The sequence below is a fragment of the Neomonachus schauinslandi genome, chromosome 5, assembly GCF_002201575.2.
Source record: "Neomonachus schauinslandi chromosome 5, ASM220157v2, whole genome shotgun sequence".
NCBI classification, from domain to species: domain Eukaryota; kingdom Metazoa; phylum Chordata; class Mammalia; order Carnivora; family Phocidae; genus Neomonachus; species Neomonachus schauinslandi.
This window is the reverse complement of record NC_058407.1, coordinates 149,751,681-149,779,601: the sequence shown is the minus strand read 5'-3', so window position 1 is coordinate 149,779,601 and position 27,921 is coordinate 149,751,681. Positions and strand designations below refer to the sequence as shown.

General features: G+C 47.8%; 1 protein-coding gene across 2 annotated transcripts in view; it reads right to left on the bottom strand.

Moving 5' to 3' along the window:
• The window catches only part of LOC110588073 (nodal modulator 1), a 54,955-nt gene extending 27,606 nt beyond the window's left edge, over positions 1–27,349 (bottom strand). The window contains exons 1-16 of one of the 2 annotated variants that reach the window (XM_021698362.2): positions 27,143–27,349; positions 24,666–24,755; positions 22,898–22,943; positions 20,044–20,144; positions 19,004–19,110; positions 16,878–16,950; positions 14,701–14,853; positions 14,072–14,209; positions 13,656–13,745; positions 10,827–10,932; positions 10,483–10,633; positions 6,062–6,236; positions 4,575–4,716; positions 3,188–3,319; positions 2,028–2,164; positions 232–319 (exon numbers count right to left, since the gene is read on the bottom strand). In XM_021698362.2, coding sequence (XP_021554037.1) covers positions 232–319; positions 2,028–2,164; positions 3,188–3,319; positions 4,575–4,716; positions 6,062–6,236; positions 10,483–10,633; positions 10,827–10,932; positions 13,656–13,745; positions 14,072–14,209; positions 14,701–14,853; positions 16,878–16,950; positions 19,004–19,110; positions 20,044–20,144; positions 22,898–22,943; positions 24,666–24,755; positions 27,143–27,307 — 1,894 coding nt within the window. In that variant the 5' untranslated portion in view covers positions 27,308–27,349. The remainder of the gene's footprint in view (positions 1–231; positions 320–2,027; positions 2,165–3,187; positions 3,320–4,574; positions 4,717–6,061; positions 6,237–10,482; positions 10,634–10,826; positions 10,933–13,655; positions 13,746–14,071; positions 14,210–14,700; positions 14,854–16,877; positions 16,951–19,003; positions 19,111–20,043; positions 20,145–22,897; positions 22,944–24,665; positions 24,756–27,142) is intronic. The other variant, XM_044915635.1, reaches the window with a different exon arrangement.
• Positions 27,350–27,921: the final 572 nt, after the last annotated feature.

Here is a 27,921-nt window from a genome sequence, read left to right as displayed (position 1 = left end):
CCCCCCCCCCCCCCCCCCCCCCCCCCCCCCCCCCCCCCCCCGCTCTAATTCTCTGGGTCAAAACACCACTCCCTCCAGCGGAAAGAGACAGAAAAACCAGCGTACGCTAACCACAACCGAAATTGATAGCCTGACGCAAAGAGAATCCAGGGAGGAAAAAAAGGTCTTTACCACAATCCTCGGTGCCCTTCCATTCTCTAACTCAGAGCCCATCAATCCTTCCAGACTCACCAGGCTTGGACAGGCAGAATCGGTTGACTCCTTTGGAGAGGTTATAAATCCCCACGTTCTCAGGTCCATTTCCATCCTGATAAAATTCCTAAGGGACCAAAGCCAATACAATGACTTACTAGGGGAGACGGAGACACCAAGATGATTAATAATATTTCTGTTTCTGAACCAGTCATGTGTTTTACCCATTAATCATCTGAGCAGTTGGGTGCCACAGGAAAATTAAAAACCTTCAAAAACTTCCCACAAAAACATGCTCTTTTTCATTCAATCAACTAATATTTATTGAGCACCTGCTATGACAGACCCAGGGCTGGGCCCTGGTGGCTGACGTGGCTCCTGCACTCAGGGGGCTTACGTTCTAATATAGGAAGACAGAAAATCAATGTGGTCAACAAAGAAATGAGATTTCAGCTAATAAGTAACAGTGCAGTGGGCCGAACAGCCAAGGAGGCAGGACAGAGTGGGAGTGTGGCAGGAGCATCTCGGCTGGCCCGACTCAGGTCAGGACCTCTCCTGAGTAGACAACATTGGGGCTGCAGCCTGAATGATGAGAGAAAACCAAGCACACGCACCGCCGGGAAAGATGACTGAGGGAAGCGCATGTGCGAAGGCCCAGAGGAGGGAACGAGCCTGGTGTGGAGGTGAAGAGAAGGCTGGTGTGCCGGGGCCCAGGCAGCAAGGTGGAGAGAGCAGTAGGAGGCTGGGGGGGAGGAGAGGGCTTTGCTGGCCACTGTTCTGGAATGGGGATCTCGTCCGAAGGGAAACAGAAACCCGCTGAACAGCTGAAGGAAAGGAACAATCTCCTAAATGTCTACCACTTACTCTCAACTGGGTACCAACTAACCCATCTCCTGGAACCACATGGCTTGTGCAGTATTTGTCACGAAGCAGTTAGGGCAGTCGACTGGCACTGGAAACAGGCTGCCAGCCCTCCAAGGGTCTAACATGAGCGGTGGCTTAACTGCCGCTTGCCTCAGTTTCTCCACTGGAACCTGACAATGACATCTGCCATCACTGGAAGCCAAAAAGTTCTACAAAACTCATGAATGGACCGAGACGGGCCACACACCTGTTCTCTTTCCTGAAACCCAAGGGGCACACTGCCTGTCAGGGAGATTCCATCAACAAGACAGTAAGATCCGAGCCGCTCTGTCCTCTGCCCCGGAATAAATATACCAGAGAAAGTGACTCGGCGGCACCTATTAATAATAATAGCAGTGTTCACTGGGGAAACCAAGTACAGAAGAGGTTTCCTTAAGCTTCACTACAACCCCAAGAAGTGGGAATTATGATCCCAGGGCTACAAAAAACCAATGTGCTCCACACGACAGCTGTCCCAAGTCACTCATCAAAGTTAGAATTTCATGCGGGGCCAAGACAAGAAAATCTCCCAAAGGCATCTTTCCACTAAGTGGTTTTAAAAAGTTCCCTGTACTGGGGCACCTGGGTGGCTCAGTCGGTTGGGCGGCTGCCTTCGGCTCGGGTCATGATCCCAGGGTCCTGGGATCGAGCCCCGCATCGGGCTCCCTGCTCGGCGGGAAGCCTGCTTCTCCCTCCCCCTCTGCCTGCCTCTCTGCGTACTTGTTCTCTCTCTCTATCCCTCTGTCAGATAAATAAATAAAATCTTTAAAAAAAAAAAAAAAAAAAAGATAAAAAGTTCCCTGTACTTTCCTGAATCGGGGGATGAGTGGAGGGCAGAGAAAGATATTTGACTTAACAATAGTTAAAATCTTCTTGGCATGCTAGCACCTTCCCGCTTTCCAAATAAGAGAACCCACACAAGGCAGGCATACCAGAGTGATTGCGTGAGAAAGGGAACATCGCAGCATGTAGCCCGTCTGCCTAAACTCAATCGTTGACACGTCATCCTCCAGAACCTCCACCTCCAGACTCTTGTTTTTCCAGCACCAATCTTCATGCATGATGCTTACTGGAAAAGCCACAATTACAAACACACATGGGCACAGAGCACATCACCTCCCTGAGTAAAAATTACAAGGACTTAATTATTTTTAATGTGTATGTGCATATATGCGCACACACACACACACGTAACTGGTAATGCTCAGGACAAGTAAGTACTAAAGAGAAAAATGAAACCCATGCTCATTAACATCAGCAAGAAAGAAATTTGGTGGCGTCTCAACAGCACGCTCACAAATAAGATATTTAAGGGGCAGCAAACTTTTCCTGTAAAAGGCCAGAGAGTAAATATTTCCAACTCTGCAGGTTGTGCAAATATTCAGCTCTGCCTTCGTAGCACATAAGCAGCTGTCGATAATACATAAGCAAATGGGTGTGGCTGTGTGTGAATAAAACTTTATTTATAAACACAGGCAGTTGGGCCCCCTGCCATCGTTTGCCAACACCTGAAAGAACAGAAAATATAACTTCCCAGATAAAACAACCTACTTTATAAGCTATTCACTGCCAAGAGGCTCTAAACTGAGCCTTGAAAAAGCAGAAATACAGCCAACGGGTGGCTTCTCGAGAACAGCAGGGAAAAGGGAAGCAACACTGGCCAGCACCTACTGCTTCCAGACGCTGTACACACTGCATTTCATTTGGTTTTGCACTCTCCAGAGAGGCCGTAACACTCCTATTTGAGAAGACGAAACAGAGTCTCAGGGACATCACACAGCTACTAAGGGGGAGGACACGTCAGTGCCATTTCATGCTCTCTATTCGGGCATTTAGACATAAAATGGCACGAATGAGGGCACCCTCCCCAAACAGCAGACGTGCGTGGGTTGTCCTGACAAGGTGGCAGTGAGGGCAGAAACAGCCATTCCTCCATTATCCCCCACTGCTAAATAACGCACGTTCAAGGTCAAGGGGCAAGGAAGACGAGTAAAAGGTATGCCGGTGCGGTGCAATTCGAGAGCTGGGTTTGGGAAAGTTCTGAAAGACAGGAAGTACGTGAGAGCCGCGAGATGCCGCCTTTGGGTCTTACTTTTGTATTTTCCGGGGAGCACGTTGTCAAAGGTGAACGTCATTGAGTTGACCTTGCCAGAGAGCTGGAGGCTCCGCTTCTCGCCCTGGCGGCTCACGGACTGCAGCGTCACCAGCAGGTCGCCGCAGGTGTCTGCAGAGCGGAGACAGGAGGGCCTGGGATGGCTGCCCTCGCCAGCCACAGCCCAGCCTCGAACCCTCCACCCTGGGGTGCTGCTTTCCACCGCTTATGTCCCGAAGGGCAGTGACAGCAGGCTTCCTTTCCAGCCAACATGCATCTGCTCGGCCCTAAAACGCCTCCCCTGTGCAGGTCATCAGTGCCAGACAACGGAGCCACCGATGGTGAAAGCCACCCCATCATCTGTTGCACAGCCCCGTGCGAGCACAGAAGACAGGAGAGGGAAAACAGTATTTCAGAGTGCCTGCTAAGTCAGATGGAAGGTAAAATGGGGGAAGGAGTATTTATGGAGCACCAGAAGCCAGAGAAAAAGAGAGAAAGAGGACAGAACTTCACTGAATGCCCACTTCATTCCAGGCGCAGAACTGGGTCCTCTGTCATCGTAATAATATTACTCATAAGAGCAAAGATTTACATGGCTCTTGCTGTGTTCCAGGTCCTCACACAGGCTATACACCCACTAATTCCTTTGATCCTCACAACCACCCTTCGAGGCAGGTACTGTCATTACCTGCATAGTACAGATGAGAGACTCAAAGCACAGAGAGGTTAAGTAACTTGCTCCACGTCACACAGCGAGGGTGCAAGCTCATGCAGTCTGATCTCAGACTCTATGTTCTTAACATCTGTGCCACGCTGCCTGACCTGACCGTGTTAAAGCCTCACTAAGACCTTCTGAGAGCCGTAGTATTCCCATTCTACAGAAGAGAAAACTGAGGCTGAGCTTACTGTCTCACAGCTGGAAAGTGACCAAGCTGGGAAAAAAGCCACCTATTGTTCTTTTAGGAGCCAAAGCAAAAATACTGCAAGGGAGGGACACCTGGGTGGCTCAACTGGTTAAGTGTCTGCCTTCGGCTCAAGTCACGATCCCAGGGTGCTGGGATCGAGCCCCACATAAGGCTCTCTGCTCAGCAGGGAGTCTGCTTCTCCCTCTCCCTCTGCCTGCTGCTCTCCCTGCTGTGCTCTCTTGCTCTCTCTCTCTGGCAAATAAATAAATAAAATCTTAAAAAGAAAAAAATACTGCAAAGGAAACATTTCTAGTGACTTGCCGTGTGGCGCTTACTCAGAAAGAACCGTGCGCAATACGGATTTGAAAACCACTTCCAGGCGCGGTTCTGGCATTCACCTTGAACACCACCCGACAGGGAAAAGCTCACCAAAATCCCACTTCCAAGAAACTGTCTATTTTCGCTTTCACCTGACACCTTACCCAAACAAGAGACTTTCCCAGAAACTGATGCCAAGAACTGCACAAAGGCCACGTCCATCACAGGCCTATCGGTCACAGCAAGGGGGAACGTCTGCGGCTTCAAGGTCAGCCCTGCTCTGGTCTCCGCCTCAGGAACCATCACCTGCAGGGTAGGGACACACAGGACGTCAGTGTCTGCGTCAAGGCCGCCGCTCCCCCTGCCTACAGGGCACCAGAACATTCACCCGGGCCCAAGGCTAAATATTGGACAGAGGTTCACTTCTAGGCCTAGTTTTATAATCACAACAAATCCTCAAACAGGCCATGGGAAGAAAACGTGTTTCTCGAACTAGCCTTCAGCCCTGCCGCAAAGCACACGAAAGTCTATCTGGCATAACCCCCATCGGTCACCTGTACCCTGGGTGGAAACCACACTAAGCCCCAGAAACTTCTCCTGGCTGAGGTCATTCACGACGTAAGCTATGAACCTGTCAACGCTATGTGGATGTCCCCCCTGGCTGACTCAGGCCATTTTCTTCTTCTTTTTCTTCTGTGTCCTTTCTTAGGCTAAGAAGAGGGACTGGGGAAGAGGACAGAGGTCACCTATGTCCTCCCTAGTAAAGATTACACCCCAAAGTTGCCCTTCCTTGGAAAAGTCCCTTATACTTTGAAAGGGCTTCCAAAGGCTTGTCAGCGTGGCCAACTTCACAAGAGCTGGCTGCCTGGTAAAGAGCTATGAGCTCACACACCGCACTGTTGGGTGGAAGCAGGGAAACCAATCTCCTCGCACCCCATCTCCTCACGGGCGGATCCCACCTGCTCTAGAGGAGAGCACAGTCTCGGGGGGGCCCTTCCCAGCCCTCACCCGCCCTTCGTCAGGGAGGAAGAGCAGCTGACTGGACATGTGGGGGCCTGAGCTCCCCTGAGTCACAGTCTTCCCTGTGGGCAGGGCCCTGTCACTGAGGCACAGTGGGCTAACCTCTGGCTCTCTCTCCTCTCCTGCCTGCCACCCCCACCTGTGCTCAGGCCTTCACCCTCACGGTGAGACCACAGGTACAGGGTCCCCCCAGCTTCTCCGCCTGCCTCAATGGAGAAGTCAGATGGTGTTAGACCAGCCATCTTCAATTCAGGGCGAGGTGGAGAAACACCAACTCTACCCTGGCCTCGGGCGCCAAAAGCCATGCACTGTGGGCTTGCCATTAATAAAGGGTTAATTTGGGGACTTATGGATAGTCTATAGTAGCCAGAAGCCTGAGAAGGTGCAGGTGTGATTGGCAGCCTGGAGCAAACTCCTAATAAACATCGGGCCTGGGAAAAAAAGAGGTCTGTGTATAATTTCCAAACTGGGTGCCCGTCTGCTCTATGGTGACATGCAGGAATCTAAAGACCTCAAAATAAGAAACTGGGAGTAGAAATGCTCCGTCACCCCAATCTGGCTAATAATAACCCTTTAAAAAAATCATTGCCTCTTTTTTCAAATATCTTAAATAGAACAAAACTCGTCATACCTGGACTTTGTAAGTCCCTGGTTTTGCTTTAAAACAAAATGATCCATGAGCATCCGTCTCCACGGTGACCAAAGACTTGTCCTTGTCTTGAGATGACAGGACAACTTTGTATTTACTCATCTGCTTGACGGTGTCAGGGAAGCGAATGATTGATATCTGGCCACAGACACTGAACCTGCAACGAGGGGCCCATTCATTCCAGCGTGAGAACTCAATTACCACAGGAAAGGCACTTACCAACCCAAACAACGCATCCCTCTTCCTGCCCCGGTCCCGGGACTAGTTTAACCCTGATGAAGAGGTCGAAAAGCAACCCAAATGACTCCAGCTTCAAAAAGCAACCTTTGGAAGGAAGACTGAACCTCTCTCTGTATAAGGGACAAGGCACAGCGGAGGCCCACGGAGCGATGGTTTGCGTGTTCCGGGTGACATCCGCAATGCCCCAGCTGCGGAAGCAATTTTCAGAAAAATCTGTCGATGATAAAAATGCTTCAGGTAAATTGGATCGTTGATGGTGCAGCAGAAGCCTTTAAGAAGCCTAAAAACCCGTGGCATTGCCCAGGCGGAACGGGGCAGGGGCATCAAAGACACCTTCCTCGCCTGTGATTATATGTAATTCGTGGATAAAAGCAATCAGGAAGACGAAACAGAAAAGGTAATTAAGTTTAAAATAATTACAAAGCCAAAACTGAACTCCTTACGAGCAAGGAGCCACAGAAGCGACCTAGACTGAGAGGCCCCATTCAGGTAATGACTCAGGTCGGAGGCTCTCGATGAGCAGTGTGCACGCTGTTCCAAAGGGCACACGGAGCAGCACGTGAGAGGCGCATCCCCAAGCTGGGAAAAGGCAACAGAGACCGTCAGCCTCAAGTGACGTTCTTCACTTCTGTGCTCCGGACTTGTTAAAGTGTAATAAGGCACCATGGCTGGAGGCCGTCAATGCATCCTCAGCTGATGAAAGGTTGTATTTTCCAATCTTAAAGAATCATTCTGGATAAAAATCAGTTGTTTCTTGTGACAGAAAGATGATAAGGAAAGGAGGCTTCAATGTGGGATAATTAGGGGGTACTCTCGACGCTGGAACACCCACCCTGCTGCAAATAAAAAGGGGTGGGAGACTGTGTGTGTGAAATCTGAGAATGAGGACAAGCCAGTCATCTCTTTAGAGCGAAGTGACTAGCCCGCCACCATGAGCTCAGAATCCTGAGCAGGGGGCAAGGAACGAGGGCCCACGTGCCCAGGCCAGCCAGCCACCTGTTTCTGTATGGACTGTGAGCTAGGAATGCTATTCCTACTTTTACTTCCACCTTTTTTTTTTTTTGGAAAGAGGTAGGTTGGCAGAGGGAGAGAGAGAATCTTAAGCAGACTCCCTGCTCCGTGATGAGACTGATGCAAGGCTCGATCTCATGCCCCTGAGATCACGACCTGGGCCAAAATCAAGAGTCGGATGCTCAACCAAATGAGCCACCCAGGCACCCCTAATTCCATACTTCTCAAGGGTTAAGAGGGACAGAAAATCAAAGATTAATAATATCCTGACACATAAAAACCATATGAAATTCACATCTCAGGATTCTAAATAAAGATTAATGGGAATACAGCCATGCCCATCCATTTATGACTTGGCTGTGCTGGGTTTTGTCACAGAGGCCGTATGGCCCGTGGGAAGCCTACAATATTTATTTTCAAGCCCTCTACAGAGAAAGTGTGCAGGCCTCTGATCTAGATTTGAAGGCACACATTTTGGTTCTCACTTCCCCCTTTCTGGGCACTTTCAGAGTAAAAGAACAGAAAGGGAATAGTGATGATCCTTAAGAACCTTTCATATTCTGGGGCGCCTGGGTGGCTCAGTCGTTAAGCGTCTGCCTTCGGCTCAGGTCATGATCTCAGGGTCCTGGGATCGAGTCCCGCATCGAGCTCCCTGCTTCTTGGGAGCCTGCTTCTCCCTCTGCCTCTCTCTCTCTCTGTCTCTAATGAATAAATAAATAAAATCTTTAAAAAAAAAAAAAAGAACCTTTCATATTCTCTCTTGATTTGTATACACATCACAGGGAATGTCACCTTATTTGTCCCACGCTGAACCTCTCTGCTTCTCTAATATTTTAACCATCCGGCCTATTTCAGCTCATATTCTCAAAGAGAAGTGTCCAGCTACCCCAAACCTCGAATGTATATTGGTTTTAGTTTAAAAAAACTAAACTAAAAAGCCGGCAGGACAGTGTTTTGTTATGCTGAATCCCTTAAAAAGTGATTTGTGTCAACAAATTCCTCCATCGGGGTTTGATACATTTATGGATGGAAATTCCTAATTCTGGTGTATTGCGAGATTATTCTCATAACCATTTGGACAGAAGTCAAAGCATTTCCTTCTCAAATAAATGGGGAATTTTTTTTAAGAAAGAAATATGAATGAATTAAAAGGCAAATGTGCTATGTTGGCCCAAAAGGGAGATGAATTTTCCCAAAGATACTCAAGTATCGATTTTCTTTCATTGACCCAAATATTCCACTTTAAGGAAAAAAATAAATACAAATACATTTTTCCATCTCCATGAATAGCACCTCCTCCACGTACACAGTTATTCAAATAAGAAATCTGGGGCCCCCACAGCACAAGGCCTGCTGACTCCCTCCCCACATTATCTGTCAAATCCATCTACTTCTCTCGCCCTCCCCTGACGGCCTCGGAACATGTTGTTCCCGCTGCCTGGGAAGTGCCTCACTTAGCTAACTGTGAGTCCCTTTGGCTCAGTGACCCAGTGAAGGTCTTCCCAGGGCCCCGGCCCTCTTTCCTGCACATGTACTGGAACTTACCATCCCAAGTCACTCAGCTCGAGTCTGTCTCCCCAGGAAGACAAAAGCCCCGTCTCTACCACGCTAGTTGGATTCACTGCTACACCCGTCTTTGTCACAGCGCCTCACCCAGAGCAGTTGCTCAAAAACGTTTACGAAGGAAAAGGAGGCAGGGTGTGAATCCAAAATGATTTTCCGAGCTCTATCGCAACAGAGACGAAGTACCAGGTTCCACCGGTGATGTACTTCCTAATCACCCAGCTGTCACAGAATCCCTGACCTTGATCCCCACCTGTCTACAGAAAATGTCACCGACGCCTCCTCAGTAACCAAGCCAACGGAGCGTGGTTTCAGCGCTCAGCTCCTGGGCCTCCCTGACCGTCAGGCACGCCCTCATACCTTAAACCCGCTGCCTGGATCCTCCTGAGGCCACCCCTCAAACGCCAGCCTGCTGTTCTAATTCTGCCTGCTCTAACACATCTAAGGTTCTGGCCGCCGCCTGGCCCCGTCTCCCCGAGTCACAGTCTGTCCGGGCATCTGTCGAAGAGCGCCACCTAGTGGTCCTGCTGAACCCTGGGCACCCAGCGGGCTCCTCTCCCTGCCCATCGCCCAGCGCCACAGCCATGCTGCTCCTCAAACTGGAAACCCCTAAATACTTCTCCAACCCACCCCTGATTTCCCTACCAGGAGAGCCCTCATCAAGTCTGTTTTCACGCCCCCTGTACCCCAGTCTTATCCCCTTCGGAGTTCATCCCCCACCACGGCTGCCAGGGAGCCTCGCCGCAAACAAAAAAAAAATCTAACCATGTCACCTCCATGTTCAAATCGATCGCTGGCCCCCTGGCCCCCGGGGGAGAAAGCCCCATTCTTCCAATGGGGTGGGACGAGGTCCTCTGAGCCCTGCCCCTCCAGCCCCGTCACGCTCCCTGGCCGGCCCCGCGACACCAAGTCGTATGCTCCATCCACAGACGCTGTGGGGCTCTGGACCGCGTGCCTTTCTTTGCTCATGCCACCTCTCCCCAGGGAGGCCCCACCCTGCCCCGTTCAAGTTAGAGTTCAGTGAGCACCCAGTGCCGTCTCAGAGAGAGACAGCGTCACCCCCATGCTAGAGGTGACTTAACACGCAGCTGAGAGAAGGATCCGAGATCCGATGCCGAGGCCTGGGTCCTCTGCACCACGCGGTATCCCCGTAGGATAAAACCACCCAGATTCAACCACCGGATGTGCCCTTACGTCCTCACAGTACATACAGCAAAGCCAGAAGAGCTGCCACAAGAACTGGAAGCACCTTACGACAAACTCTCTCTCAGCCACCTGTACTATCTTCCAAAGTCCTCAAGAGTTAAGCCGTGCAAGGTCTTACAGATGTGAAGTCAGATAGGAGAAGTCCTCCTCTAACTCAGACCCATGTTACCTTGGAAGCAAGACCACGCCCCCTAAGCAGCCACGTTAAGTACCTTCTGTTGGTAAGACTTAGCACTAATCTTTCTCAGGGGGCCAGCCTGAATTTCTCACAGGCGTCTAAAGCCCGATGTGGATCCTTAGCAGAAAGACACAGTCAGATCGAAGGTAATTTTGTCCTCCAGCGTCCACACTGGCACTTCCACACCCAGACACGAGGACCTCACCCTGTTGCAATGATGTCAGCCAGCTGAGGCGTGTTCGGTGCAATTTTGATGGTGACAGTCTCAAAGTAGAGGTGTTCTTTCTGAGCGTGGATGGTGTATGTCCCAGTCGTGATGTTCTCCAGGCGGAAGGAGCCATCGGCTTTTGTTTTGACTATAAAACAAAAAGATGCCAACGAAAGATGAGCCAAACACAACCGTACATCCCCTCCATCGACACAAGAATGCTTGAGACAAAAAACTGGCGTATTTTCACAGAATCATTAAGACTGTTTCCTTTCCATTTTTCTCCGTGATCAAAAACGAGCATTGGGAAACAGTTTCCGGGGGCCAATGCGGCTGCACACCTTTGATCTGGTTATTCAGAGTGACTACTGCCTCTGGAACACCTTCTCCTTCGGGCCCATTCAAGACCCTCCCGGTGACAGAGAATCCCATGACGTGGAACACGGGCTGGAAGATGAAGAACAGGAAGAAGGTTCGCACGTGCCTGAGTGCAAAAGCCTTCCTTATTCACTCACGCCGCTGCACGTGCACACCACTGCCTGGCTCAGCCGCCCACCGGAGCCCCGTAGGCCAGCCAGACCACCCCGTAGGCCAGCCGGACCTCCCCCGTAGGCCAGCCAGACCTCGTGCTGCTCCCACACCACTATGCTGTTCTCGGACTCTGTCTGCGTTCTTAAACTCCCAACCTGTGGATATGTGTCAAATAACTGAATAAAAAAGATCTATAGGCTTACCCCCCCCCAGCCCAGTTAAAGATCAGAGTCAAAATTGAGAGAGCAGCCCCCCTACCCTTGTTCCCATCCTGCCACCTCCCCTCCAGATGCCTCCATTCTGGTAAACCGCATCACCCTCCCGTCTCCCGATCTCAAACCCCAGCGTCACCTGGGACCCCAACCCACACTCCGACCTCAATCCCATGCATCCCACCCCACCCCCGCAAGGGGTCCCGTCTGTTCCCACCACAACCCGAATTCAAGTCCTTGTTCACTCAGCCTAGGCCACCTTCCTCACTCACCACGGCACTCTGGGCCGGGTTTACCCGTGTCTGTGCCCCCGCTCGTGAGCACCATGGCTCTGTTCTCCCCAGAGTCGCTGTGGTCCAGCCACCCTGATCTCTGGGTCCTCGAGCTGACCAAATGCGTGCACCAAAGGCACTCCTCACGTGGGCCTTTTACACCAGCTGCCCTCTCAGCTTGGATCATTCTCTCCCACATCTGGAGAAGTTCGGGGAGGGGGCCGCTCCTTCTCATCATTCAGGTTTCAGCTCACACCATTGCTACCTCCAAGAAGCCTTCCCTGACTATCCACCCCATCTCAGGGGCCCCTGGCCCTGCCTCCCACCCCGGCCACTCACTATCACACTAGCCTATCTTATCAGCTTCGTCAAACTCTGCCCAATATCTGAAATGTCCTTGATTGATTTCTTGTTTGTCGACCTTCTATTAGTATACAAGCTCCATGAACATAGTGACCCTTCCTATCTTAGTCAGCTGGTATACAGTAGGCACTCAATAAATCACTCACTCAGTCACTCACTCACAGATGAATGAATGAATGCACGCATACACACAAGAGCGTTTGAGAGAATTTCTAAAAAATTAAATGGCTTTTTAAAAATCCAGATAGCCTTTCTTGATCCTTCTAAAAAGATGTGGTTTATCCACATACTGATTCCTCTATTCATTCAATGACTACTTTTACGAGACACCTACTCTGTGCCAGGCGCTAAGTCACATCAGGAACACGTGAGGAACGAGGCATAACCAATGCACCTGACCTCATGCAGCTTACAGGCTGCTCCCTGAAATTTCATTCATGTCTCTGCTTAGAAACTGGTATTTGGTTGAGATCTGGGAATGCCCCTCCCCACTCCCCTGCCCCCACCCTTCTGTGCAAGCCCCCTGAAGGAAGCAAGGACACCTTCTCAGCCCTAGCCACCTCCAGTGTGCACAAAACCGTCAAGAGCTTTAGGGAATCTTAAAAAGCCATCAGAACCCCACTGAGCATGTGACCTAAAAGCTTGCTCCTACCAATTGCAGCTACTTCAACACAATACTGCAACATTAAAAGAAAGCGATTAAAATCTAATTTTTTCAATAACTGGAACACTGGGAGGTCCATTTATGAAAGACTGTTATTTTCTTTGGGGGATTTGCTCTATCTGGCAAATTTTCTACAGTAACCATTATCTGTTTCTGTAATTAAAGATATAAATGCGATGGAAAACACATTTGCTATCTATTCTAGGATCTAGGGAGTTTGTCGGGCCATGCATCAGCCCATCCATCACCCCACCTCTCACTCCCCATCCCTGCAGCCCAAGCTCTCAGCTCCCCCCTGGTTTCTGGCCACAGCCTCCCGACTGGTCCCTCACTTGCACCTTGCCCCCTGCCAACTTCTTCCCAACATGGCAGTGGCAGCCAGAGGATCACACCTCTCCCGCTCAGACACCCAGAGTGGCCCACCGGGTCCTGTACAGTCTGCCCCATCATCTCTCCCTGCCTCACTCCCTCCATGCCAGCCACTCTGGCCTCCTTGGGGTCCCCCATGCCCTCTAGACACACTCTGGCCCCAGGACCTTTGCACCTGTCACTCTCTCCATCTTAGACACTCTTCCCACAGATGTCAGTGAGGCACCCGCCTCTCCCCTTCCCCCTGCAGCTGGTTGCTCAAACATCACCTTCACAGCAAGGACTTCAGGAGGGCACCTGGGTGGACTGTAACCCATCTCAACCTGGGAAGTGTGTCACCTCCTTTCTTGCTTTATTTTTCTACAGAACACCTTCTAATATACCTAATTTACCTATTTATAAGCATATTGTCTCTTTCTGCCATGGAGCGCCAGAAAAACAGAAATGTGTGCCTTTTGGGGTCCCCATTGTCCACCCACCCCTAGAACAGTACCTGAATCGTCTGAGCCTGGCACTCAGTAAATACATTTCGTTGAACAAAGTAGCTATAACCGGACTCCACTTTCTCCACGTGAAGAAATTACGTGAGAGTGGATCCCAGGCTACAGTGGAACTGAGGACGAGATTCTGTTTTTTTCCAGCAGCCCAGCCCTTCTAGACAAAATATTAGTGGCTTTCTTCTCAAACATGTTTGCGACACCTGTGCCCAGGGATGGGAAACTCAAACACCTGTCCCTCCAGAAGGCAGGGAGGTCTTACCTCAATTTTCAGGCTGTCATGTTCCACCGTAAAGTCGCGTCTGGAAGGAGCGACATCAAAGGTAATCCGCTCTCCTCTATAGAAGGGAATCTAGAAGGAAGGGTCTGTGCGTTACTAAGAGCCAACAACATGAGTCAATATTAATAACTGACCCAGCAGGTCATAAGTGACAAGGGGTTCGAGGCAAGCCCAGAGAAACTATTAATCCTAACTGCTGCTGATCTTAAAAGAGGAAAGCCCACACTTTTTGCAGCCATTACTGAAGGGTCAGTCTTGTCCTAAATAATTACACTAAATAAAATGGTCACGAAACTGTAAGGCAATCATTTACTCCCCTTAACGCCCCAAACGGCATCGACTCTCATGATGTCTTAAGAGTCTAAAACATACAGAGAACGCAAATCTCCTCCACTCACCACAGTATAGTCCCCACTTGGCAAGGAATAGAAGGAGAACGAGCCATCTTCTTTGGAGACCGCATAGCACAAATACACCAGACTCTCATCTTGGGGCTGGAAGCCAGGCACTGGTGAGATGCTGCAGCCCAGGACATCCTATGCCAGGGGAGGGGGGGAGAAAATGACATCCTTTTCCCCTCATATGTTCTGATTATCATCAAACAGCCACACTATAGGAAAATTCTTCCAAGTTTTATGTCACAAAATGCGTATTTCTGAACAGGACATAGTAGTGGAGATAAAACGAACAACTTTTACACTCAAGTTTTGAGAAGTTAAAAACTGGCACAGTCTTCTTGGGGAAAAAAAAATGACGTGATTATCCTTCCCTACAACGGGTCACCATTCTGCAGACAAGAAAATGGAGCCAGGAAGGGCAAGCGGCTGGCCCACACAGCGAGCAAGAGGCAGAGCTGCGATGTGTCAGCACCTGGGTCTGACTGTGCTCTTTCCACCCCAGTCCACTCCCACCACAGGCATCCAATTTCTTGTGAGTCAACCAAGAAACGCAATGCTCTTAAATGTTCAGACTCTACATCCACCCGGACCCACCCAATCTCGTCTGTTCTCCGCTTTTCTTTACTTACCTCTTTGGAAACCACTGATGAAAAGAGAAGAAACTTCACCCCTTTCATGGGCTCCCCGTCGCTGCGGACAGAGCCAGACACATTGTAGCCGGCCACTATGAGGGGGCTGACGGCGTTGGCATTAGAACTGGTTACTCGCACGGTGGTGCTCGCCTGCAGAAGAAGGGGACTTTACCTTCCCAGACAACAAACCCTCACACATTGTGGAACAACCATGAAGACGTGCTTAAGCTAAAATATTAATGGGCAGGGTGCCCGGGTGGCTCAGTCGGTTAAGCATCTGCCTTCGGCTCAAGTCATGATCTCAGGGTCTGGGATTGAACCCCACGTCGGGCTCCCTGCTCAGCGGAGGGCCTGCTTCTCCCTCTCCCTCTGCCTGCCGCTCTGCCTACTTGTGCTCTCTGTCAAATAAATAAATAAAATCTTAAAGAAAATATTAATGGGGGGGAAAGGAACATGGGAAATTGGGAACGTAGTAGGATCACAACCACATGTTTGAGAGCAAGATGAACTGAAAGGAAATGTGGCAAAATGTCAATCACCAGGATGATTTCCTTTGCACGGTTAACACTTTACCTCTTTGACACTTTTCCACCTTCCAAATTTTCCACCTGTGTTATCACTCTTTTACGCTGTTCGATCTGCTGCGATTTTTGAAAATGAGCGTGCTCTACTTTTTTCCATGTTTAATGGTATATGTGCATGGAATTTTAAAGCTGTCAAAGCACAGTTTACACAGAAAAAAGTGCACAGTCTACGGCCATCCCACCCTGAGCGCGCCCGATCTCGTCTGAAAAAAGTGCACGGAGTCTAGGGGTACAGAGCAGTGATCTTCACAAACTGAACATGCCCTGTAACCAGCACCCAGAAGCCCCCTCACGCTCATTTCCAGGTACCAGCCGCCAAGGGGAATCGTTATCCTGACTTTCAACAGCGTGCTTTACTTTGAAACACAATCTTATGTTAATAAACTCAAATTCCTTTATACATACGACTTACAATATAAGCCTTAAAATTTCTTCAAATCGTAATATATAAGCAATGAATTTTAAATAAAACACTTTTAACCCCCTGAAAACCTGCAGTCATAAATAGTATACAGGTTAAGTCGAGGGGTGAAACCATACCATCAATTATAAGGGCTTAAAACCTACACAGGAAAAACTGAAATAACAATTCTAATAGTTCCTTAGCAAAAACAAAACACAGCCTCAAAACTAATACAAAAGTTAATGTGTCAGAATGTCCTTTAAACCTCACTTCAATTTGTTTTCCTGTAGTGATTACAAAACCTCACCTGGTCTGTTTCTTCCTTTTTTGATCTTTTATCAAACTATTTCCACCAAATACTACTCGGAAGAACACCTATACACATTCTAACTGGCTAAAGAAAGAAAAGCAGAAGTACGATTTGGGAGCCTTGTGTACCTCCACACCCCTTCCTGCCTCCCTCTATAGATGTCAATTTCATAATGACTATGGTGTTTGCCACTCCCATGCATGGCCTCGTACTTTTTTTTTTTTACAAAGGACTCTATCCATAAGTGCAACTACCCTGAGTGTTTTTAAGTACTGTATAAACAATATCGTGTTTCCTTACCCTCAGCAACTTGCCTTTTTCCCTCAACTTTGTTTTCAAATGTACTCCTATTGATGTATGTAGCTCTGGTTCACTCATTCTTGCTGCCCTACAGGAATCTGGGTGATGAAACCCCACTCTGCTCTCCAGCTAATGGACATTTAGATTGTTTGCGATATTTTGCTAGTACAAACAAAACTGCAATAGACATTCTTTTACGGTCTCCTTGGGCACACATACAACAGTTTCTGGACTGTTAAGTATATTTATAGATTGCTGTTTCAGACAGGAAAAAGAACAACAAATAAATCTCACTGGGTCCTTCTGGTGTTGATTCAGCTTAAAATAGCTACAGTTAATAACAGACCTATTTCACAGCAGGAAGACAATATTGTCACCTAAAACCAAAAACAACAGAAGGAACATCTGCTACAGTGAGTTTTATCTTATAAATACCACCGAACCAATCAGCAGCGCTTTTTCTCATCTACTTCCAGAAAAACCATAAGCCCATTTCACACCCTAAACAGGACCCTCTCCGCTTGTCCCCAAACGTGAACACTGTTGGCACAGCGATCAACACAACTGAAATACTCACCTCTTTCAATGCCCAGGTTGGATGAGTTGCAAGAATTTCATAATCTCCGGGAAGAACTTTAAAAAATGCAAACCTAAGAAATACAAAATACCAATTAACTTTCTCTCAAACAGCCTGAGTGTTCTAATTTATGGCTAATCCTGGAAGCATTAGAAAATAATGTTTGGATTATCACAAACTTGCCATTAGCTGGTTAAAGGAGCATAAACAAAATTCAATCCTTCACTGTACAAATCCACATTGGGGAGCATTTATTGAGTACTTACTGTGTACCAGAACAGGTGTCCTGTGCACTGACAGGAAGGAGACCTTATATTTCCCTTAACCCCAAGGATTTCTGACCTTAAAAACCAGTCACTGTGGTTCAGCAGGGATCAGTCATAGAAAATTCAAGTGCATTTTGGCAGAGGTGATAGGCATGAATAGGCAAAGAGAAGGGAAGGAAGTGTCCAGAGGAACAGAGGTGGGAAGGAAAGAGTCCCATGTGAAGAAGAGAGAACAGATCTGATAGGCTGAGGCCTAAGCTAAGACGATGCTGATGACATGGGCAGGGCAAATGATAATAAGCTTTGAATCCTATGCAGGGAGTTTAGATCTTTTATGAGAAACAAATACAGTGTGAGCCATTCTGGGCTCTTGCACAAACTACAAAGACCAAACCAGACTCCTATGAAGACCGGTTAAGTAACTATGGGCAAATCAAGACCAGAGTGACAGGAGTGCTGAGGCTGGAAACACTGGCACCAGGATTCTGACACACTTAACCCTTCAAATGTGCAAAGCACCAGACAACAAAAGGGCTAATTCTAGTGAAATGGACTACAAAAAAATCCATCTGATTTCTTCTCCTGTGGTGGTATTTTACTGTATCAAATACTGTCTGTCATAGTTGGACACGTCTTGGAAATCACTTTGCTACAATAAAATTGAAATTACTATTGGATTCTGGCCTTCATGAGATTTAGCCTCTACTCCTGCAAGTTACGATCATTGTTTTAGTCAGTGCAGATGAAGGAGATTCAACAAGTTCAAGTCCCTTTGCCCAGCAAGGTCAAGAGCGAACTAGCCTAGAGAAGATGGGAGCCCCATGTTCCTCCTGCAGGCATCCATCAAGTAGAAATAAATGTTATCCCCACACTGAAAAAGAATTTCAACAATCCTCATTGAAAAACTGGATAGACAGCTTACTGACAGACTCATTATAAACTTCTAATCTGCAGTTAAGTCGGCTTTGTATATTGAAGGAGTAATGATTCGAATGCTTTCAAAATTATCAGTTGGAACTATTCTGAATTAATCTTGGCACATCTGTTAACACTTACAACTCAACGATATAAATCCATTAAATACATAAAATCTGACTCAACAAGGTCAATTAAATAGTTGTCAGTTCCCACTACAAAATAATTTTGATGTAATAGTGATAATATGATTTTTAAAAATTGTAACTGAGGGGCACTCAGTTGGTTAAGTGTCTGACTCTTGATCTCAGGTCTTGATCTCAGGGTCGTGAGATCAAGCCCCAAATTGGGCTCTGTGCTGGGCATGGAACCCACTTGGGATTCTCTCTCTCCCTCTGCCCCTCCCCCTCCTGCACGCACGCTCTAAAAAAAATTTTTAAATTAAAGAAAAAATAATAATTGAGCAAATCTATATTGAGCTAACACTTAACACGTACTCCATGACAGACAATTTGAAATAATGTTAATTTAATCTTCCTATTAACCTTAGGGGCTGGGTTCCACCATCATGACCATTTATAAAGAAGAAAACTAAGGCCCAAAGGCGTTAAGTAACTTGCCCCAGGTCAAACCCAGTAGGTGGCGGAACCAGGATTCAAACCCAGGTTTTCGGGCTCCAGAGCCAATCCCAACTGTTAAATGAAGGCCTACTATGTGCCAGGCTCTGCAGTAAGTGCCGTACAGACATTAACTCATGTTTAACCATCCCGTCTACGTAGAGGCGACGGGACAGATGAAGAGCTTGAGGTCCTGAGAGGCATGAACCTGTCTGCAGTTAAGAGGCCACATAAGGACTGGAACCCAGGTCTCCCAGGCTGAACCCAGGTCACAGGCTCCCTCCCTCCCCTCAGCTGTGAGGCAGCACATGACACGGGCACCACTCACTTTCCACCAGGCTGTGTCACTGTGGACTGGATCTTCGCTTCGGTCCCCGTGTTTCTCAGGGACACCTGAACTCCTGCAGGGCCCAGGGGCTGCCCTTTGCTGAGAACCTGCCAAGGAGAAGGAGGTCAAGACCCAAACCAGCAGCAAAGTTCTCCTCTCAGCAGGACTGTCCATTGTGTTCCTGCTCCCTGCAGAGAGCTTATACCCTTCTTCAGGTCAAGACTCCTTTGCAAAGAGTAGACAGATTACAGATACCTTTCCCGGGGATTGCTGAGGGGCTGAGTGGGGAATGATACTTTGTTTCACCGAATCTAAGACACCATCAGCTAAAGATGCACCATTATTTTATAACGACGGAGAAAGAAAAATAACCCATGATCCTCCACACTAGCAAGCAACTCACACATGAAGGCAGGACGACCTCGCCTCACCAAGAGTGGGCGCCCCACTCTCAGTGTGAAGGCTGAGGAGAAATGAACCCGCCATGAAGAAAAGGACAGCAAGGCAATTTGCAAGCGTCAACCTTGGTGCCGGATGGAGGGAAGGATGATAACGCTCCTGAGAATCTGAACTCGGAGCTGCCATTCACATAGGCGAGCCCTCTACATTCACACCATCAATGGGGCCCAGAAAACTCTCAGAGAATCTAGTTTACTGTGACAGCTCCTGGGGGAGTGGCCGAAGCAAATGCAAATCCTGTCTGCAAGAGGCCGGCTTCGTCCACCCACAGTGATTCCAAGTGGCCTCGAGTCTAGGGGCCTGCGCTCTTCCTATCCTGCACCCCTATACAAGGCCATCCCTGGCAGTTACCAACCCGGACTTCACAGGGAATGACGAGTAAGCTAGATCTGACCCCAAGAAACACCCACACCCTTCTACACAAAATTTTGCCCATTCTCAGACCCTCTTGAAGCTTATCTATGGGTCCCTTGTGGGCTCAGAGTCCCCATGTTAAAGAGTCCTACTTTTTTAAAGGTAAGAGAAGACTCAGTACATAATACAGAGCAAACATTAAAAATAACAATGTTCTGAAGCCAAACCTTTCCGTTCACAGAGAACCCCGTGAACACAAAGTTGATGTCCCCGCCCTTTGTGCAGATATCATTGACGCCATCCACATAGAGCTCCACGTTCGTCGGCTCTGAGAAATGAAGGCGGGAGGGGAGGGAACAGGGGACAAGACACAAGAGCCAGGTTAGTTCTGAGACAAGGTGAACGGGTCTAGGCAAAACACCTTTTCTTGGTTAACTTTCATTTTATTTTTGAGCACTTAATACACTCAACATGGTTTAAAATCCAAAGGTACCAAGAGGTATGCAGGAAGTCTCCCTCCCATCTCTTCCCCACCCCAGAGTGAAACAGTGTGTGGAGGATAATATGCTTTTATAACAGTCTTTTGGCTGAGCTGTAGCTCAGAGTCCCATTGAAAATGCGGTAAGCACCAAATTGTTTTATCTACTGGATGCTTACCATGGACCAGACGTGGGCTAAGAGCATGTGCTCCTCACAGCTACTTTAACAGGTAGGTAATGACATCTACAACTGACTGAGGATTAAACTGACACATGGAAAGGTTAAAGGAGCCCCCCAAAGTCACAGAGCTTGTGAGTGACAGAGCCGCAGTGCAACCTCCAAAAGCCTGGCTCCAAAAGGCCCCCTGACCCAAGTGCAGGAGCTCAGCCACATTAAACCAGGACCATAAACTCCAATGTCCACAGGAACCAAGTAGGGGGACAGGCCACATGGGGACTACGGTGAACGGGAAAGGGGAAGCCACTACTCAGCTTTTGCCAAACGTCAACCTTTTGAAGAAAACACAGACATCTGGATTTTATGTGCCATCTCCTGATTTTTCAGTACCAGCAACTAATTCATTTTGTCTAAAAAACTGAAGAGGTCATCGTAATAAGGGTTAAAGTTTTTTAAAGGTTAGGAGTGTAGAGTGATTAAGTAGAGAAAAAAATGGGAAAATAAAGAGAATTTCAGGTAAAATGAAGAATTACACACACAAACACACACACACACGAAGATGCCAATAAAAAAACACACACAAGACTTGGACACCTCACAAAAGAGGCTATCCAAATGGCCAGTACACATATTAAAAAAAGCATTCAATCTCATTGACCATTGAGCAAATGCAAATCAAAACCACAATGAGATACCACTGTGTTACCAAGGGCTGGTGAGACTGTGGAGCACCTAGAACCCTTCCACACTGCTGGGAGAGCAGAATCTGCTACAACCACCTTGGATATTTAACACTGTCTACTAGAGCTGGGCATGTAAATGCTCTCTCACCCAGCAATTTCCCTCCTGGTATAGACCCAACAGAAATGCAAACACACAAAACCATGTACTGAAAGATATGAACAAGGAAATTCGTAGGAGCACCATACTTAGCGGCCAACGTTGAGAAGCGGCCCAAATGTCCATCAACACAAGGGGGAAATCACTTTATACTCACACAGTAATTGAATGAGCTAACTAAAGCCACACATGTAATACAGATGAATGACATTAACAATGTTGAGAGAAAGAAGCCAGACACAAAAATGTACCCCTTTAGAATCCTAAAGGGATTTGGAATAGACAAAAGTCATCCAGAACTTTAGGAGGTGGGGGCAGTGGTCACCTGCGGGGTGGGGCAGAGCAGTTAGGGAGTGCCTGGGATGGGGCCCTACTGGGTACTGGTTCTACCTTGTGATCTGGGTAGAGGTTACATGGGTGCGTTTACTTAGGGAACATTCAAGTAATACCCTTATGATGAGTACACTTTTCTGAAAGTATAATTCAATAAAAAAGCTCCTCCAAAGAAAAAGCACTGGCAGGAGGGGAGGGGGCTCAAACAAAACACTCCCACAGGCCGCAGATGCTCTGCAACCTCTGCTTTAGCACTGTGTTGGGTTTCCTTCCCCTCTGGCTTTCTGGAATGCACGGGTCAGGTGCCCCCTACAATGAACCGAAACAGAACTTCTCTCACAGAGCCAAATGAGCTGTCGGCTGACCTGAGCTTCACTTGGCCCTTCGTGATGGCAGGGACTAAATTCTTCCTCCTCTAACTCACAAGCAAGCCTGACACAGACAACCATGCCCCCCCCCCCCCAAGCTACAGAACTGGGATCAGGCACATCTATTCTTCGGAAATGTAAGCCGTGACAGAGCAGAACCCTCTCTTCTTATCTCAACCCATTCCCACATCTCCGGCTCTGCTAAACGCCAAATACATTAGGAAAGTTTTAAGCTTTTTGTTTGTATGGGTGCAGGACGCTTTTAAGTATTTATCGTTGCTAATTATGTGCCGGTCTTTCCCAGCACTGTAAATACACTGGCCCATTCACCCTCCAGGTTAGGCTGTGAGGCAGCTACCACCACTCTCCCGACTCCCTAGCAAGAAGGCTGCACACCGACCCAGGAGCAAGTAACTTGTCCAAGGTCGTCGCAGAACCAGTAATGCCCAAGGTCGCCAGACCTTCTGATCTCTTTTGAGAAGTAGATCTGGATTTTCATGTGAAATCTCACAATGTTGAATACTGCAGTCCTAAAAAGCACCAAGGGGGCAAAGAGACCATCCTTGGACAGGAAAAATGTTCCCACTCCTGACCTCTAGACACAGTTTGGGGAACTCTCTGGGGAATGGAACTACAAAAACAGAGCTTCCTGAGAAAGGTTCGGGAAAAGACGCCTATTCCAAGAAAGATGACAGTAAACCTTAGCGTAGGTCCAAGATAAATCCAATCTACTCTAAAGTAACGAGGAGGGAAAAAAGCCCTGTTCCACACTAGAAACGAATCTTTAATATTTTAAAGGTGTCTGCACTACGCCAATGTAAATTAACATTCGGCATATAATCTAATCCTATACAGAGTATGTCTGGTTATTCAGTTAACTTACCAAAACTCCACCCTAGGGGAGGCTCGATCTTCAGAATGAAATCTCCCTAAGAGGGTGGAAGAAAGATACAGGGATGAAAACTGATGACCTCTCAACTAGTTTAATACACTTCCGTGCTACTGTTTAATCTAGCATTTTTACACCTGCAATAAAATTCTAAGCACATGTTGTGTTCTAAGCAGCTGTGGGCTTCCTGATTGCCTTGAGATGTCGCAAGCTGAGGCTGGGTGCCCTGAAGTCCCCATCCAACCAATCCAAGATACCAAGTTAACACCCATGGAAAAGTTCTAAAGGCATTATATTCAGACACTTGTTTTTTGATACCAGACGTACTACTAATGGAGTCTCCTATCAACCCCTCCTACGCCCAAGGTTGCCAGCGTCCTTAGAAACGAAAAGCCATTTCTTAAAACTGGATGTTACTCACACACCCTGGTTTCTTGAGATTGATAGGGTTTAAAAAAAACAACAACAACATATTTTAAGAACCACCCGTAGAAGTCAGCCCTATGTATTGTGCCTAAAGATTTAAGGTCAGGAATATTTAGTGCTGTGTTGTCAGTAATAATTTTTTAAATTGGGAAAAGCCTCTATGCCTATCAACAGAGAAGTGGCTACATAAATTACGGTTTTGATTTGATTCTGACGTGTTGTGCAGCCATGAAAAAGAAGGCAACAGATCCAAACGTGCTAATGTTGCAAGCGTATCAAGATGTTATCATATGGGAAAAAGTCAAATTGCAGAGTAATTCCTATTGTTTGATTCCAATTGATATTAAAAAAAAACCCCAAATCAAAATTGTGTGTGCATATAGATTATTTCTGCAACATGCTACAAATCTGTGCTTCCAAATAAAGAGTTGAAGTGGGGAGGGGAAACGGGGGTGGGGGGTGCAGGTAGGGGAAGGCATGGACACACATCTTTCCACATGTGCACCTATGTGGGCATCTTTATAATCATATAACACAGAGAAAGCAGTCTTTCGGGATACACACCAAACTTGTATCAGTAGTTATCACTACAGAGGGATGAGAAATTGGGGGGTAAAGGTTAAATTTACTTCATATACTTCTAAAGACCTTGTTTTGTTGTTTTCCACATAGCTCATAAATTCATGTATCACCTGTATCGTTTTTTTAAACAATATTTTAAGCTGCTTGTAAACTTAACCCTATTAAATCAGGGTTTCTCAATGTTGGCACTGCTGACATTTGGTCCGTCCTGTGCAGCATGATAGGTAGTCCAGCTTCATTTCTGGCCTCTACTCACTAGATACTGCAGCACTCCCCCAACCCCAAGCACTAATAACAACCAAAAATGTCTCTACACACTGCCAAATGTCCCTGGAGACACTGAGAACCACTGTATTCAATCAAACCAGTTTATAAATTGTCCCCCTCAAACTTTGGCCAGAATTGTCAAATTCCACTTATAATTTATAAAAGAGACCAGCTCTCAGGGCGCCTGGGTGGCTCAGTTGTTAAGCGTCTGCCTTCAGCTCAGGTCATGATCCCAGGGTGTTGGGATCGAGCCCTGCATCGGGCTCCCTGCTTGGCGGGGAGCCTGCTTCTCCCTCTCCCACTCCCCCTGCTTATGTTCCCTCTCTTGCTGTGTCTCTCTCTCTGTCAAATAAATAAATAAAATCTTTAAAAAAAAAAAGAGACCAGCTCTTGCTCATGTGGTTAATCAACGCTGCTCTGGTTAGTGCAGTCCTGTGGGCCACACTAACTCCTTCCCATCATAAACCACTAGAGTAGTCTTTCTTACCTTATCATACAAGGGGATCATAAAGTAACCATTATTAGGGGCACAGTCTGTCTGGTATTTCAAAGTCCCATGCTTGGTATACAGCTTTATCTAGAAAGCAAGGAAAGAAGAGAAGTCATAAGAGAATTAGCTATGTACATTACGCCAGAATGCATTCAGTTAGTATGTGTTTGCTGAGGACCTACCACATGCTGCTATTAACACCAGACATTAGGGACAGAGAGAAAGACAAAGTATCCCCAAAATAATGTGATTAGATACTTTTCTGGTTAGAAACCATCTAAAGACTACCCCCAAAAGTCATATTTTTCAGGTTATTTTTGGTGACTGTCTCTACGTTGTTTCTATCTATAACAAATTTTCAAATTCGCTGTTAATAAGGTGCTTATTAAAATGCAATCCCAAGCCCCACTTCTGTTTCTAAACTAGAAGGTTGGGGTGAGGGCCAAGGATCTGCATTATTAACCCCAAATGATTCCCAATACTTGGGAGTAACACTCATCCAGAAACTTTCAATTTTCTCTTCTACTTTCATTGCTGGGCAAAAAACAAATCAAAAGACATTTCACAAGGATCTCTAAAGCTCTTGCATCCTGGACATTTCCAAACACAATCTGTTAACCTTTTAAGATGTTCAAGCAAAGTCTGGGTCTTCCATGTACTGTGCGACCTTGGGCAAGTCATTTAACCTCCTGAGGTCCAGTTTCTTCAGGGGTAAGAAAAGAGAGATTCCCTTTCCTGGTGATTATACAGATTCTATGCATATTAAGCACCTGGCGGAGAGCACAACTCAAAAAAAAAAAAATAGTATTCTTATTATTTTACTATATTACTATATTACTGTGTTGCGTTACTAACATCTGCCTTTACTTTTCTCCCCAGGAAACTACAAGTTGCAAAAAGCCTTGCAAGGCACCTTCTGAAACCTCCTGTGCCCACACACTGAGAGGCAATCTAGAAGGTGACAGGGGCACCCCAGCAAAACCTAGGGACCTTGCCACTGCCAGTGGGTAGATTCACTAAACACATGACTTAAGATAAAAAACGGCAGAGAAGCCACAGATGGGTCTTGAAGGTGATAATTATCTTCTTTAGGAAATACACTGTACTGGGTTCTGCTGCTTCTGTCTCAACCCCATCCTAAAGGAACAAAAATTGGGATCTGGAACAAGGCCAGGTGAAAGACCTAGTGGGGTGTGGAACCTATGTTCAACCAGATTTGCTGAGAACCTCAGCAACCAGATTTGTAGAACATACTGGTTTAATCCTTCACTGCAGCCCTTGAACTGCCAGAACTGGCGAGGCTCAAATGTGCTTTCAGTCAGCCTTTGGGGGTCTTAGTCCCTCCACAGTCCCTTCTCTTTGGCATCTCCTAGCCTCTTCCTTTTTTTCTCTTTCAAATCCCCTCCTCCTGCCCCATCATCAGTACCCTCCTAAAACAGAGGTCAGCCCTCCGTCAGGTCCCTTCCCATCTATGCTGACAAGTGACCATCCTCTTCACAAAAGCTTTCTGGGTCACAGTCCCACTGGGTTGATAATCACGTAACTGCATGGGGCTTTACAACTTAATAAAAAAGACTTCTGCACAAATTTCTAGCATAATTCCAATAACTACCCAGTAAGGCAATCAGGGCAGCTGACAACTCTACCTTCACAAAGGAAAAAGGAGTCCCCAAGGGAGGAATGGGGGAGATTAAAAACACAGTTTCCCAGCCCCAGAAATGCCAATAGAGATGAACTGGGTCAGGACCTCTGGGATGAGAATCAACGCCCTCTAAAAGCATCCCCGGAGGGGGGGGGGGGGGGTTGAAGAGGAGTGGATTAGAACCTTTGGGCGCTCTGAGTTGTGGGGCTAAGGGATAAGACTTGCAGTCTCTAGGTTCTGGAATACGGCTTTCAGGAAATCTAAGTTTCAGGGGGTCTGAGTTTTGAAGATCTGGGGCCTGGGTCCTGTTGAGAGTGGGTTTTTATTTTATTTTTTTTAATTTTATTTATTAGAGAGAGACACAGCCAGAGAGTGCGTTTTAAGAGATCTGGGGCCTGCATTCTAGGGACGGTCAGAGTCCCCTATCATCTTGGGATGTGGATTCTGGGTTTCTGGAGTTTGAGTTCTGAAGAACCTGGGGTCCTGATTTGGGGGATCCTTCGTTTTGAGTGACCTGATAAAAGTTATGAACCACCAACATCGTCACCAAAAATGTCCCTCACGCCCCCTGCGCGCACACCTCTAGGCCCCCAACCCCACTCCGCAGCTGACCCCACGACAGGAACCTCCACCCTAGCGCGACACGGAGGGGACGGGATGGTGGAGAGCCCGCGGAAAGCGGAGCCTTCTAGGAGGCAAGGACTCCTAGAATGTGGAGCTAGTGGCAACCGCCTGGCGGATGAGGCGAGGCCACCGCAGCCCGCACAGGTTGAGCGACTGGCCCAGGGTCACACGACGAGCTCCGGCCCGGGCCGCGGGGTTGGGCGCTCACCTCGATGAGCGAGTAGTTGATCTCCACGTCCGACTTGACGAAGCCCCCGCAGCCCACCACGATGTCCTCGGAGCCGCGCGCCGGATCCACGCCGCTCAGCAGCAGCACCACAGCGGCGGCCACCGCCACCGGCCCCGGCGGCCCCAAGCCACCGCACGCCCGCATGGCCCGGCTTCTGCCGCCCGACCCACCACAGGCCTCCCGGTCCCGCCCCTTGCTCCGCGCGCGGCCTACGGCTTCCTCTTCTGCCGGCGGCTGACAGCCCAGGCCCCGCCCCCCGCCGCCGCGCGTGCGCGCTCCGGCCTCAAGCCCACCGCCCCAGACAAGTTAACCACGGCGCATGCTCAGCCACAAAAACGAGATCATTTCTGCCCTCTGGAGGCCTGGAGGACTCCGCGCACCGTCTGGCGGGTGCAGTTGCAAGGTGCCCAGTACAGGCACAAACTCCAAAGTTGAATTATACTTCGGAAGTCAATATTGCCGAAACTGGAAATGACGAAAGACTGTTGATCGAAGTATCCAACAACTTTCCCGAATCTTTTTGGCACGTATATTTCACAGACGATATATAATCTCAAAAACCCTTTAGGAATTTAAGTTGGTGCATTTTTCTGTAGTAAATGATCAATACTTTTTATTTTTTTAAGATTCTATTTATTTATTTGAGAGAGAGAGAGAAGGAGCAGGGGGAGGGGCAGAGGGAGAGGGAGAAGCAGACTCCCCGTTGGGGCGCCTGGGTGGCTCAGTTGGTTAAGCATCTGCATTGGGCTCAGGTCATG